The 15,806-nt window shown below is 38.5% G+C and overlaps 1 protein-coding gene across 1 annotated transcript in view; it reads right to left on the bottom strand.

Annotated features, from left to right (window-relative positions):
• Nucleotides 1–788: 788 nt before the first annotated feature.
• mettl15 (methyltransferase 15, mitochondrial 12S rRNA N4-cytidine) overlaps nucleotides 789–15,806 on the bottom strand; it is a 63,226-nt gene continuing 48,208 nt past the window's right edge. Inside the window, exons 4-6 of the mRNA XM_005724262.1 lie at nucleotides 9,116–9,307; nucleotides 6,259–6,437; nucleotides 789–1,306 (exon numbers count right to left, since the gene is read on the bottom strand). Of these exons, the coding sequence (XP_005724319.1) occupies nucleotides 885–1,306; nucleotides 6,259–6,437; nucleotides 9,116–9,307 (793 nt within the window). The 3' untranslated portion in view covers nucleotides 789–884. The remainder of the gene's footprint in view (nucleotides 1,307–6,258; nucleotides 6,438–9,115; nucleotides 9,308–15,806) is intronic.

Raw genomic sequence — 15,806 nt, 5'->3', positions numbered from 1 at the left:
ACAGAAGCGAAACGCAATATTGTGTCAGGACAATTCACTATTTATGCACAATAAATAAAGGAGCATAGCGCGACAATTTCTGTTCAGCGCCAGACTTGCTTGTAACCTATATCACCAATTATGTTATGAAAATGACGTATTAACTACTACAAAACACTGACCTTCGTGTAAATGCTTGAGCAGACTAACCTGTGAGCTGGAGTGTTCTGGGACGTTATATTTGATCTTTGAATGGCTGCAATCCAGTCGCGTCTTTGTTACTTCGGAAACATGGCTTGAACAATTTCTCTTCAACGACGTAATCCGATAACAACCGATCTCTTTACCCGTCGGCTTCCCGTGGCTGTCATGCGACCGGCTATTGCAGTTAATAATACAACAGCTTCTTGCCATTTTTGTGTTTCTTTTTATCGCTGTGTGACTGATTTCAATTGAAAGCCTGCGTGTGCTAGTACCTCTTGCCACGAGTTCCCAGAATCCTTTGCGGTTTACCCCTGAATGACGTCACATTTTCAATCTCTATATAATATGCATGTTAAATTTTATATTTGGGGTGAAATATCAAGTCTTTTCAAGTAAACCGGTTCAAGTCCAATTCAAGTCCCAGGTCATCAGTGTAAAAGTCCAAGTCAAGTCACAAGTCTTAGAACATTTTTTCAAGTCAAGTCTAAAGTCATAAAATTAATGACTCGAGTCTGACTTGAGTCCAAGTCATGTGACTCGAGTCCACACCTCTGCTGATCTCTGCTGAGCTCCTTTGTTACAAAGTGATACCAAGTCTACTGAGATTTAACCCTGAGTCTTTGTAGAAGTTTAATGTTCAATGTAAAAAGCTCCAACTTTTTTTCTACAACTTCTATTGTCTTATATTTAATGTTCAATAGTTATCGTCTGAGTGCTGCCCTGAGTTTGGAGGAGCGTCCTCGAGGATTCTCCTTAACGTCGTCTTTTTCTGGAGTGATCACTTTTCTTCGCAGAGGAAGCCAATAGACACTTCTGTCACTTTTTTCATGCGATAGGTTTTCCTTCTTGGTACCTTGCTTCCTCTGGCTGAAGTGATCCAGATTAGACAAGTCATCTCCCCGGAGGAAACGTTTGACCAGTCTATCTTCTAGTGAATGAAAGGTGATAACACAGAGACGTCCGCTGGGTTTTAGCAACGTCTGGGCAGCACACAGGCCAGCGTGAAGTTCATTCAGCTCATCATTCACAAAGATACGCAAGGCCTGGAAAGTCTTAGTGGCCACGTGTGCAGGTCTGTTGAGCCGGTCTTTACGTGCATAGAGAACTGCAGGAGGAAACGATCCTGGAAACAAGAATTGGTCAGAGTTAATCTTACAATTTTAATGGTCCAATAATGATTTATTATAGCATTATTGCATTTTAATTCCAAATAAAAACAGAACAAATTAAACTAATAGTCTTACTAATTTGGTGATAACTTAAAGGTAGAGTTACACTTCTATCCAGTAGAGGTGAGAATCACTATACATCCCACGATACGATATTATCACAATACTTAACGCACAATACGATATTATTGCAATTTTTTAAAATATTTTGCGATATTCAGATTCTGTACATAAAGGTAAACTTTATCAATATTCATTTTATCTAATATCAAAGTCTCACACTCAGTCTTTCTCTCATTTTAGTCAGTTTTATTGTTGACAAACTGAACAGCTTGTATTACAGTCTAGTGCAACTTAACTGAATGCAACCATCTGGTACAATTATAGCTATTCTGAACTATGCAATTTATGAAAACTATGCAGCCCATTTAGCAACTGAAGAACTTGAAAGTAAATTAAAACAAAATATAATTTTACATTAAATAAAAAAGCTTTAAACTTAATTAAAATAAAACATGTTTTAAAGTAAAATAAGTAAACTGTCATGTTTATTACTGCCAAAAAAAAGTTAAACACATTTGGACAGTGAAGGAATGTCAGGATTCTTGCTCAGAAAAAGGATCAACATGCTCTGAGCACAAAAACCTTTTTTGTAACAAAATATCGATTTCTGCTGTCCCTGTATTGATACATTATTAGCAAACAAAATATCACGATACTACACAGAATCGATTTTTTCCCCCACCCCTACTATCCAGTCACAAAATTCACACATTTTTATGCAGTTGAGTCAACTCTTTTAGGAAATATTCCTGAAAGGTTATAACAATAAATGTTAAAAAAAAATTTTTTTTTAATAATGACCAGTGGCAACCTTCAGAGCCATGCAGAAGTGGAAAATGCAGTTCCTCTAGGCCCCAATTGAGGCTACTTAGAGACTTACATGTCAAAATGCCTAATTTTACTGCATAAAGAAAAATCATATTGGTACAGATATAAAGAAAAATCTATATTTTAAAACAAAGGCACCTGCGGTTGCCTTTGACGGTGCAAAACATTTCGTAGACATTGGGGTGTGTATGGGGGAGAAAACGTACATACAGTAGAGCACTTTAGAGTTACACTGCTAGCGATCGAAGATTTATGTAAATTTGACAAGCTGAATGCACTCTGTAGCGTACAGGAGACACTGCACGAGACTGATTGACAATGGTCTTAAGCCAATCAGGAGAAAGGACAGAATGCGCTGTAAGAAAAATAAAAAGCATGCAAAATTGCACCAAAAAAATCTGTGAAACAGCGAGGCGGTGAAACGTGAACGAGGGACCACTGTATAGCGAGGGACCACTGTATTTTATTAGTACACTACTAAGCACCAAAAAAACATGTCTCTATGTGGCACCCATATAGTATATGAATGCAGCTGCTGACCAAGCTAGCTAACATTAGCTGATAATTTGGCAGTGCAGGTCAACCGTCTGGACTGACCAGAATGGAGGACATGGTTTTGAAAATTTGTGAATGGTGTTAAACAGACGAGCAAAAAAATGCACATGGCAGCCAGTGCAACCCCACAGCCTCCTGGTTTGAAAATTATAGGCGCTTTGTATTAGTTCTGGTGGATTATGCAACGTAATACATAATCCACCAGAACTGACCATTTATCAGTACATATCCATACAGCGCTGTACACAACGGTAGACTAGTGCGTAATAATCAAGCGAATAACGCAGAAAACAGAGATTTGAAATGGGAAACTGTTCCCTAGTACACAGAGAGAGAAAAACGTGTGCAGGAAGTGTGATTGTATTGTGGTGGAAGCAAAACAGCAAAAGTAAGCAGGAATTCATGACGATGTTTTTCAAACGTGGAGCATAGTCTTTATGTTCTTTTGCTGCTGTTTCAGTGAATTTTGGTCGGAGAGTGACAAAAGCTGCAAGTTTAGAATCTGTGAGATGTCGGCTTTCAGCCCCAACGGGTGAACGACACTCGCTTTGTGTTTGCATCTTTGTGTGGAATCCGTTTACCTGCTCTCATTTGCTGTTTTAGCTGTTTGGTGGTTGCTGAAATAGTTTTGTGAACTCTAACCTGAGATTCTGGAATTTCTGCCTAAATACATTTATATTTAAAAATAGATTCAGGATTTAATGAGTCGATATTGCGCTATTCAAGCTAAAATCAGTTTGATTTGATAATTTAAACCCACCCTTATTAGTGACCAGTGGTTCTCAGTGGTCTTTAGGCCTGTGTGACTGGGAAGTTGAACAGACAAGAGAAATACTGACAAGTAAAGCAGATCAAGCATAGCATCTTAAAAACAGAGTGGGTTCATGCCATACTACTTATCTGCTAACACATTACCAATCTACACACTGATCGTTGTGACTTCAACAGCCCAAAGGTGTTATCCTTATGAGAATAACACTGGAAATGTTAAAATAACTCCCGGTATCCTCTCTCTTCAGGAAAATAAAAGAAACCCGTTGAATGAAAACATTTCCTAGAATAAAATAAATCAAGCTGCCGTAACATTTCTGCACTCCTGAATAATTTGCACCTGACATTCAGAGGAAGAAATCTTTTTCTTACAAAACTTCTTGTACCCCTTTAATTTATTTGAGCCTGTGGTCAAAATGCATGTGCCATACAGAGCATTGTAAACGGCAGACACTCACCAAATATTTAAAGTTTCCAGAGCAACTGCACTTACCAAACTGTGCACGAGTAACATATACAGGGTGCAGAATGCACAGAGCTAATGTGCAAATCAGTCATGTCAAATCAATCAAATCATGTGGGTATTAAAGCAAAAACTAAAAACTGATTATTTGCTGCATATTAAAGTTTCAAAATCTTTCTTTTTGCATTAAAACAAGTGAAGAGCTTTTAGTGCCTCTAACCAACCACAACACAGAAGAGACAAGAACAATTAGACACTTACATAGACCAAAAAAGAAACCGCAATAAATAGAGAAGTGAGTGATGTGGCATTTCTCTCCTCCTGCACTGAACAGCCCAAGGTGTGACTCACACTGCAATCAATACAATGCCTGCACAGCAAGGACCAGCCCAGGGCTAGCCTCACCAAGCCATGTGCACCCTCTCTAATTCATCTTTCAAAAGGTCCTGAAGACAGATCCATTGAGAACAGAAGAGATTATGATGTGTACATGAAGGAGAATCAGGTAGTTAAGAGTGAACCAAAGCAATGTTAATGTTTTGGCAGATTTTAAATCAAACAATCAAAATGTGATTTAACTACAAATTATCGATTTTGATTTAAGAGGTTTATTAAAAGTATTGCATTAGGTTAAGAAATTATCATAGCCATTTTTATACACACTTTTATACACAGTGTTTTTTACAGTAAGCTGTTTATACAGTTTTGCAGCATTTGACTGAATCTGACCAGAGAGTGTAGCCCTCTACACACAGTTCATCCTGCCTCCTCTATCAGCAGTCACATTATCACTCAGTTTCATCGACAGCCACACATGCCCGTGCTATAACATTGACTCCACCATGTTTGACAGATGATGTGATATGTTTCAGATCATGAGCTGCTCCTGTGGGAAACAAAGAGCGGGAGCGATTACGCCCTGTAGCCATGTCGCCATGGCCAATTTATGCTCACCACATTGGTCGCTTTGTGCACTGACGTGATGTCATCACACAACCATATTTAAACCTGTCATTACAGGAGCTTTGTCCATTTGCAATATTTTCTGTGAATCCCTGTGCTCTTACATATGTGTGTCATATCAATTCAATTCCATTCAACACAAATTTAATTTTAGATATACAGCACCAAATCACGATAACAGCTTTAGAAAGCATTTTTAAACCTCTGTCGTAAATACAACCACCAATCAACTCTCAATCTAAAATCTAAAAAACAAAAAGCTTGTTGGAAAAATAAGGTTTGTAAATCAATTTATTAGTTAAAATAAATACATTTCTAATTCAAAATTTATAAATCTGAAAAGATCTTATGGTTCTGTTTGAAAAAGGAGGCACCTTTGTTTTTGATTCTTTGATTCTTTTTGATTCTTTGTTTACCTATTGCTATAAAATTTCAGTAAATTAATGACTGAAAACAAATGAAAGTTAAAAACATTCTGCAGAACTTATTTGTTGTGTCCATGTAAAAAAAAAACAACAAAAATCGTCATTTATTCTGAAAATGATGCCGAGTATCACTGCCACAACTGGTCAGAGAGCTCCCCCTGGAACTTTCTTAAAAAAACCAGACCTCTTAGATTGTTCCCAATAAACACTGGTGGTAGCTCGCTTTGCTCTTCAAAAAGCATCAAACAGCTGCTCTTACTCACACCTGTTCTCCCAGGGTGACACTGACGCACATACTGCTCTGTGCAATAACTGTTGCAACGACATCTCTCCCATTCAGCATCTCAAATGTGGAGTCATAAGGCTTAAGAGGAAAAAAAAGGAAAAAAGACAATCATCGAAGACAAATAATCTAACCCCGGTTGTATGCAACTCGTGTGTCGTTTGTGAGTGCATGTGGGTGTTTGCATTTGTGTCAGGTGTATGTCTGTATTTGTGAGCAAAGAAAAGACTGGGAAAAAAGAGGGGGAAAGGAAACAAAAAAGGTAGGCAGTGTGGAAGGAGAGAGATGGGCTCCTGCATGTGAGTTAGGCATACATTTTATTCCAGCCATCTACAACTCAGTTTCTGCCTCATCTTTATCTCTCCAAGGATGGTGGAATAAAAACACCCAAAACAGAGGCAGAAGAGAGGATGATGACTGAGATCACAGTTCACATAATTTTCTGAGACACACACATCCCACTGGGAGACAGCCTTAATAACTCCACTCCTTTTTTATTTTCCCTTATAGCCTCCTGAATGCTGCAGGGAATTAATCAGGGTGGTGTCTATTTACCTGCAACCACACTGGCCAACTGCTGTGTCCGGGTGATGGGGCTGACACGGCGTGCCTCCACAATGGCTGAAGCTATTTTCCTGGCGTGTCTTTCTTCCCCATATGCAGTGAGGATGGATGCAAGAGCCTGTTGATCTAAGGTATTCACAACGTCAGCGGCGCAGGGCATGTCGGGGTACCTACGCACAAAGAGAAGCCCAATTAAGTCGCTTGACGTCATGTCCTTGCTGACAGTGGTGAATCCTGACAACTCTGAGCTACAGCTGAAAACCTTTATGACAGTCATGAATAGAATGATTGTGAGGGAAGGAAAAGAGAAAAGCAGCTTTTGCATCAGCTTGTAAAGGAGTTTCTTTGTGGATTATGCTGACATTTTAAAGTGATGCAGAAATGTTTCTGAAAATATTCGGGAAGGAATATGGATATTTCTATAAAATAATATATAAAAACTGACACATTTTAGATCGATAAATGTTAAACATACTTTGTCTGCAATTAGGTTTCAAATCATAATGTAGTACATTTTACTACTTGGGAAATACATACTTTATTGGATAAGACCAAAAGGGAGAAATTGATCTTTTGGTTTGGAAAATACAGTTGTGGTCAAAAGTTTACATACACTTGTAAAGAATATAATATAATGGCTCTACTGAGTGTCCTGTTATTTCTAAAACTCTGATTTTTCTCAGATAGAGTGATTGGAACAGATACTTCTTTGTCAGAAAAAACATTCATGAAGTTTGATTGTTTAATGACTTTATTATGGGTTAACAGAAAAAAGTGATGACATTTGCTGGGTCAAAAATATACATACAGCAACATGAATTAGCAATTTTGGTGACTTAGAAAGTTGTCAGCGAACTGAGCTTCATAGCATAGCCTCTTAACTTCTTGTGAGTGATTATGAGTGACTACAGCTGGTGACTTCTCTTAGACCAGTTAAATAGGGCTCGTTGGATACAAACGCCCACAAACGCTACAATGGGAAAGTCAAAGGACCTCAGCATGGATCTGAAAAAGCGAATTATTGACTTGAACAAGTCAGGAAAGTCACTTGGGGCCATTTCAAAGCAGCTGCATGACCCAAGAGCAACAGTGCAAACAATTGTTTGTAAGTATAAAGTGCATGGCACTGTTTCGTCACTGCCAAGATCAGGAAGAAAACGCAAGCTATCCCCTGCTGCTGAGAGAAAATTGGTCAGGGGGGTGAAGAGTCAACCAAGAATCACCAAAAAGCAGATCTGCCAAGAATTAGAAGCTGCTGGAACACAGGTGTCATTGTCCACAGTCAAACGGGTTTTGCATCTCCATGGACTGAGATGCTGCCGTGTAAGAAGGAAGCCCTTGCTCCAAAAGCGGCACCTTAAGGCTCGACTGAAATTTGCTGCTGATCACATGAACAAAGATAAGACCTTCTGGAGGAAAGTTCTGTGGTCAGACAAAACAAAAATCGAGCTTTTTGGCCACAATGCCCAGCAATATGTTTGGAGGAGAAAAGGTGAGGCCTTTAACTCCAAGAACACCATGCCTACAATCAAGCATGGTGGTGGGAGTATTATGCTGTGGGGCTGTTTTGCTGCCAATGGAACTGGTGCTTTACAGAGAGTAAATGGGATAATGAAGAAGGAGGATTACCTTCATATTCTTCAACATAACCTAAAATCATCAGCACACAGGTTGGGTCTTGGGCGCAGTTGGGTGTTCCAACAGGACAATGACCCCAAACACACATCAAACGTGGTAAAGGAATGGCTAAATTAGGCTAGAATAAGGGTTTTAGAATGTCTTCTGAAAGGTTTAGGTCCCAGTCACATGGACGTAAACAGGTCGTATGGACGTAACAGGTCCTGGAGACAACAATTCACTGAGGAAAAATGGAAACATAAAATAACAGAGCTTTTCACCACTGTAGCCAACACATTTTAACATGTTTTTGTGTGCCTCTGTTCAGTTTCACTACAACTCAGAACGTAGCTACAGTAGTTTGTAAACAAAGTTTCCCATGGATACTAGAGCGAACCATGGTAATCAGTGCATAACCACAGCAATTGCACCATACATCTCATTGGGACAAATTTACCTTGTGACTGCCATCAACCACTCACCAATCAGTCAGGGAACTCAAATGTAGCTAGCCCAGTCGCTAAGTGTGACTGAGGCATTAGTACACTGATGCTGACATCTGTGGAAGAATTGAATGTACTGTGTTTTTTTTTATGTTAGCCCAATCACAATCTCAGTGAATGAGTTCCTTGCTGAGATTGTGTAACATGGGTATGTTAACGTCTACTAATTACAGTAAATTATCTAAAGGGTATAACTACAAACTTACCTAATTAAATCGCAATGCTAGCTCCCTTCTTACATATACCATCAGTTTACTTTTTGCCCTGTTACTGTGTACAAGTCCCGAGCACATCTAAGATAAACAATATAAAAAGAATAGAACTTTTGTAATGCAAAGTGCTTTCATGCCTGGCACAGCCAGTTTCATTGATCAGATTGGAGGGTTAGTTTTGCTTCACAAACACTCTGCAAATGTTCAATGTAGGAACAGGACAAAAGTTTTTTTGGTGAACGCTTTCTTTAACATAACCACTAGAGGTCGACTGAAAATGGGTTTGTTTTCATTGTTTAAAAAAAACAAACAAACATTTTTTCACGCCTTCAGGTCATCACTTATAGGAGAAACAAATAACATTAATTGGACCCATGCTGTTGGTAACCCATTTTAGGTACGCCTTTTTGTACTATCTGCACTTTCACATTATTACACTGATTAATACCGCACAAGCGCTTCTGATTATCCAGCATATCACAATAAGCCAACCAATGTATGTATCAAATCTTTTACCTGTCTCCATCCATTCTCATATCCAATGGTCCATCTTTGCTCAGGGAGAAGCCTCTTTCTGCCTCATCCATCTGCATGGAGGAACAGCCAGCATCCAACAGGACAGCATCAATGCTGCCTGGCTTAACGTTCATGTTTGACAGCAGGTCTTCAAGCTCACTGAACCGGCCAAGCATTGGTTTCACACGACCACTGAGAAAGAATTAGGGAACGAAATAGTGTATTTAGAGACAAAGACAACTGAAGACATGATGGCTATTAAAAGACTGGAGAATATGTTTCGGTTACATATAAAACATATGTAGTCGAAATCTAGAAAAAAATATTTTATAATGTAATACAAAGAGATTATATTTGTAACCAAAGAAAAAAATCCATAGTAAATTGAAGAAGACCTACCTTCACAAATGCTTATAATGTGGAGACAAATGAGTATTTCTAATACTATTGTGAAATGTGTTCCATATTTTACAAAAAGAAGTTGTATTACACAATTTTATATTCTAAAATGTGTCTATTAACTAGGGCTGCCACGATTAGTCGACTAGTTACGATTACATCAACTATCAAAATCGTAGATGACTGATTTAATAGTCGACGCGTCGTTTGAAGCTTTGTAAGCTCACAAAAGACGCAGGAATAAGTAGTAGGATTTAAGAGTGTAATAACGGACTGAAACAGAAGATGGCAGCACTGCATGTACAAGGATGCCAGCTGCCGTTAAACCCCGAAGAAGAAGAAGCTGTGTCCCAGAATTCATAGCGCAGCCCAGCTCAGTTTATAACAATGGCGGCAGCTAGTTAGTTTTAATATTACTCTTATTATTCTTTCTGGGTCACAAAATAAACGTTTAACATATTTTCAGGCGAGAATGTAGCTGTGTAAACCTCAAATATCTGCTCAGTTTATCAAGACACCACATATTTTCAAAAAATTTCGGATACGTCTGTTACCCACTAGCTCGATAGCTAGCCGGGGGCAAGGCTCACTAGAGCCCGTGAGAACACCGGACTCCCGGCAGATCGTTTTCAAACCCACCGCCGTCTTTCGCTACTCAGGTTAAATATATATGTCACTTAGATAACTTCAAAATGTTATTGTTTGGCTTTTTTAGTATTTTATTTGTTCCTGAGTAAATCGGTTTGGCTGAGATTAAAGTTATAGTTTTTACACAGCTGAATAAACATCAAGAAGACAACTGATTATCAGAAATGTGAGATGCTCGAGAATTTACTCCTGTTATATTTTAGATAGCAAGGAGTTTATTAAACTTCACCGAAACAATCTGCAAATTTCATTAAAATTTAATAAACTATCATCTTGTCTTTATTTTTAGTTAGCACATACCTTAAACACTTAAAGCTGTAAGCTAATGATAGTTATATAAGAGCAGACACATGCTGGTGCAATAAGCTGTACGTTTTACATCCAATGGATGCTTGATCTGATTAGTCGACTAATCGCAAAAATATATACTACAAGTATACAGCAACTGTAACCCAAACCCTAACTTTAAACCATCAGCATTTAAAATTTTTGTTTTAATTCAACTGTTTTCCTAAATCTCAGCAAGCAGCGAACAGCTAAATTCTTCATTCTGACTCCCATCAAAAACCATTGAAATCTTTTCCCCAAAAGTTCATTACTGCCTTCCAAAATTTAGGAATAAATTAGGTTTAGCACTAGGGTTGTAAATGTTATTTTTCCTTTCTTTTCTGATTTTGTTCGTTTTTGGGAGGTTTTGTCACACCGGTCAGAGGCTAGAGGTTGTACTTACCCTTAGTCTGGGCTACGACCAAAGTAACTGGCACAAACAAACACTGCTCTCTTTTTCTCACTTTATCAAACCTTAATGGCACAACTTCATCTGGTAAGAATGGTTAACAAACGAATCTTGCAAATCTTTGGGGCATAAACATGAATACATAAAATCTTAAAACAACCCGCACACACAACATCTGGAGAGTGGTTGTTTTAAGCTGCCGAGTTCAAGAGGAGTATGACATACCAGCGAGTGACTGGCAACACATAAAAGCTTGAGTAGTTTTTTCGTGAACCTTTTAAAAAATGAATCAGTTATTTTTACCCCCTTGGAGGCCGACCGTCTTAGCTAGCCTACTGAGATCCTTCCCCTTGTCTGACAGAGGAGACTCTGTGTACTGACTTCCTCATGCACGAGTGGTAAGATGCTTAAGCCATCTTCATGCATTTTTCATGTGACCTTTTAACATTGTGTGAACAAAGATGATGGCAGAAAAGAGCAACAGGAGTTAGCGTCTATACATTAGGGGCAAAAGGTCGTATGCAGCCTTTGTCAGCTCCCAGATATATGAAAATACATTTCTAGTGAAGTCATTACTCATCAAAAAAGCAACCAAAATGTCAGATTGTCCTTTCCAAATGACAAAAAAACAATTTTGTAGGTTGCAGAGTAACAGCAAAAAGCTAAGCAGCTCAAAATCTGAATTCATATGTTTCATACCACAAAAATGGAACGGCTGCTCCACTTCTCTAAATCTCAACCAATAGTTTAGAATCAACATACTGCAATTGTTGCAACTGCATCTCTCCTTCTTGATTTAATTCCTTTATTGGTTTACATTTCCTCAGTTTTATTTATTTATTACACTTGCCGCAGTTACATAAGCTACCAATGTCCATTTATTAATGTTTGGTTCAGACTACATACTGGAGGGCATCACTTGTAAAACAAATGAAATTATCTGGAAAACTTTGTAGTTACTGAACTTGGTCTGTTTGCCTTTCTCTATTCCTTAAAAGGTATTGAGTATGAGCATCTACTGGAAAAAAAACAAACATTTTGACAACTCAGAAGAGAGAATGTTGGAATTATTGGCCCTTAGCAATCACACTGCAATAATATTTCAGTGTTTCGATGGTTGGGATGGCGTCAATAAGCTACGCTGCCCAGATTCTTTTTTTTTTTTGACAAGCCTTAATGTTAGCTAGTGAAGCAAGCCTCTGCTCTTAAATGCATGCAAAGCACTTTCAAATGCCTTGTTAAATCTGATGTCTCACCCATCTTTGAAAAAATCAGCAACCTGTGCACAAAGACTGAGTCACTGCTCTCAACACACGAACCTCCATCTGGAGAAGGATGGTTAATTTCAGTCTATGCCTGCCATGTGTAAGCTATACATCACAATAAGTGCTCACAGCTAATCAAAAACAACACGCTATTAATTTTTCCCGTCCCTCCATTTGTAAAGGACACATTTTCAACACGCATTGGTGCACTTAGGTATACATTTTAATCCACATAATAAAAATGCATGCTGATCAAAGCCTTGCAAGAGTGTTTTTTTGTCATTAGCTTCCCAACTGATGCTGCTGCTCTTTGGTTCCCTATTATTTTTATTCATTTTAGTTCATTTGCTTGATGTTTCCGAGACAGTACTCTTACAACACCCATTCATTACCGTTTATAAAAACCAGTTTATTTTTAATGACGATGATTATTATCAAATTGTTAAACAATCAAATCATTGGACTATTTTCTATACAGGATAATCCGAGAGTGTTGTAAAAGTATGTATCAATAACATTATTCAAAATCTACATTGATGCAGTCGTTGTATTAATGACAATAACAGAAAGTCTATATAAACAAAATGTAATTTGTTTTTGAACTGTCGCCAGCTCTGGGTGTGAGATTGTGAGGAGTGTCAATAATAAATCGGATACTGCCGTAATCTGTGTAATAACTGTTTATGTTTGCATGTATAGTATTGATTGATTGATTGATTGATTGCAGTATTTTCACTACTGCTGATTGCTGCCTGTAAGCTAAATTGGCCCTGAGGGGGCAATAAACTCTAGTAAGATAGTTTACTCAATTAGAAACTTGCCCTTTTTAGGTACATTACAGACTCCACCTTCCTCAAGATTAACTAGGGGCATTAAAAGAAGGAACACAAATTGACAGGTCCTCTATTTCAAAACCCACTGAAGACAAAATGGCAAGGGAGCATCTCACCCACACAGTCAGGGCCTTTCTTTGCTTTGCTGTTGTTATTCACTATCCCGCACAGTGATTAATTTGTTGGAAAATCTATAGTAAAGGCTTTGTTGTTTTCCCCCATCACCTGCACAATCCCTTTTTTGTTCTGCCTCCTCAGTAGCACTCTACCCACCATCTCCAATTTCTACTTTTTTTTTTCATTATTTAAAGTTGCAGTGTAAATGATTTGGCAAGAGTTTCAAAACTCTTACAGTTAAGTTCAGTGGAGAACAATGTGGCACTGTTTCAAAGCTATTTGCTAAATTTATCTGCAAAGGCAGCATATTAGGTGGCTATTTTCTCCATATGTTTCTCCATATCTTTGAGTAACTACATTACAAAGTTACTTATCCATCCATCCATCTTTATTATTATTATTGTTACATATTATGTATGAGCAGTGACAAAGAAAGTAGTGGCTTAAAAATATTAATATAAGATCGCAACATTTACCCATGACAACTATATTTGACCTCGAGGTCAACATAACAAAATAATTTAGGCACATTTTATGTGACTATGTGACATGATTATGTAATTTGCTAATGAAATGCAATTGTTTAATTGATCATCAGCAAGTGTGCACAGCTCTATAACAACAGAAGTTTTGGTAGTTTGCAGGTCTGGGGCATTCAGGTGTGTGTCAACACTAGAGCAGGGCGATATGACCAAGAATATTTATCACGATATGCATTTGAAAATTTGCGATAACGATATAACTGACGATATAATTGACACTAGACAAAATACTTTACAACTCCACAAATTTATTAGTGCAAAAAAAAAAAAACATCAATGTATTTTCACTTAAACAAGCAGCTGTTTTTTATGTGCATTAAAGTTATATAAAAATGTAACAGTGCAAATGCAAATGCCTTGCTGACAGTTTAACCAAAAGGCATATCCAGTGGAAATTGGCCGACATATCCTCAGCATAACCATGTTTAATATCCACAAAACTTAAAAAGAGGTTATACACACACACAATACGGTAATATTATGTTGAAGCACAGTACGTATCACTCCGCGAGGCTCCTGCCTATGATAGCTGTAATGCTCTGACAATCCATCGAGCGGTGCGGCGTCGTAGGTTAGCAAAGTCGTACTAAAATATTTGACAGATTTTCGAGCGCCGTGTACCACATAAAATTGTTTCAAGGTCAGTAAACACAACCAGAATTCATACATAAGGCACACGGGATTATAAGGGGCACTGTCGATTTTCAGAAAAATCAAAGGATTGACTTTAAGTGTGCGAATTTTTCCAAAAAAACACGGTAATAATGACGGCCCGCTAGCATGCGCTACCAAAAATAGTGCTTTGTTGTGTATCTGACGGATGAAAGCTAAACCAGTGCCACACCACTGAAATTGCAACATTTTTACAAACCAATTCTGGTTCATCCGTTTCATTCAACAATCCGCTTTCGTCCTTCTCATTCTCCGTCGCCACCGCCATGCTTTTTCTGCCATGTGTGTATGAAAACAAAGGCACTGCGGATGCACGTTTTACCCATATTCTATCGCGATATTTCATTTTCTTATCGTTGCCCAACATTATACCGGTATTACCGTGAACGGTATGATATGACCCAGCCCTAGTCAACACAATGCCAAAATCTTGCCTAGAGTGGACATCCCAGCAAATTCACACCAAGGCCAGTCAGTGCAGTGTTCAGAGAAAGTGCAAAAATCCAACAGCTACATCTAAGACTCTACAAGCCTTAGTTAGCATGTTAAAGTTCATGTCAGTAGAATTTGAACAACACTGAATAAGTATGGCTAGTTTGCTAGGGCTGCTAGTTTTTACAAAACTTTGACCTGAACAAACCACAAGGCATCTGGAACAATATCCTCACAGATGAGACATATGTAGACATAATGTACAGTGGCACATTTGCTGAAAACCAATCATGGCATATCAGCACCAACCACCATGCAGTCACTGAGTAGACCATGAAACCTTCTATACACCAAACTACATTCTAGACTCAAAATATGAGGCCATTTGAGAGCTTAACAGCGTCAACGCGTTAGCACAGTTAGCTCGTTAATGCGTTAGTGCCGTGCAGGATTTGCACGGGCCAATCCACGTTAACTCGCTAACGGGCATTTGCCGCGTTAATGCGGTTATGGCGTTAACGTCGTATTAACGAGATTAATGCTGACAGAAAAAGAAAAAGTTAGGTTTTTTGACTTAAAACCTAAAAGTTAACATAACATAGCATAACCCTAAAAACATTTTTTCCCTCTAGGTTTTACCTCCGCATCACATGCTCCTCAAGCCATGGCAATACAGAATTTACAACTCACTCTTGGGTGACTACACAATCAAGATTTCTGGCCTATCCCACCAGAGCATTTGAACAAATGTCATGCTAATTCACATTATGGTTACAGTAAGCCAATAAAAACAGTATACTTGCCTACATCTTTACTATAACAGTAGATGTGCCTGTCATCTGTGGTGGTAGACTTCCGCAGGCACAAGCATTCTCCACTGCAACCACTGAACATCCAAGGTATGGACATTGAGGCTGTGGACAGCTACAGGTACCTTGGTGTTCATCTGAACAACAGACTGGACTGGACTCATAACTCAGACGCCCTCTACAGGAAAGGGCAGAGCAGGCTGTACCTGCTGTGGAGACTCAGGTCGTTTGGAGTGGA

This window comes from Pundamilia nyererei, unplaced genomic scaffold (genome assembly GCF_000239375.1).
Source record: "Pundamilia nyererei isolate P.nyererei 1_Seehausen unplaced genomic scaffold, PunNye1.0 scaffold00011, whole genome shotgun sequence".
In the NCBI taxonomy this organism is placed as follows: domain Eukaryota; kingdom Metazoa; phylum Chordata; class Actinopteri; order Cichliformes; family Cichlidae; genus Pundamilia; species Pundamilia nyererei.
The sequence above is the reverse complement of the archived record's forward strand: the minus strand, read 5'-3'. Positions and strand labels throughout refer to the sequence as shown.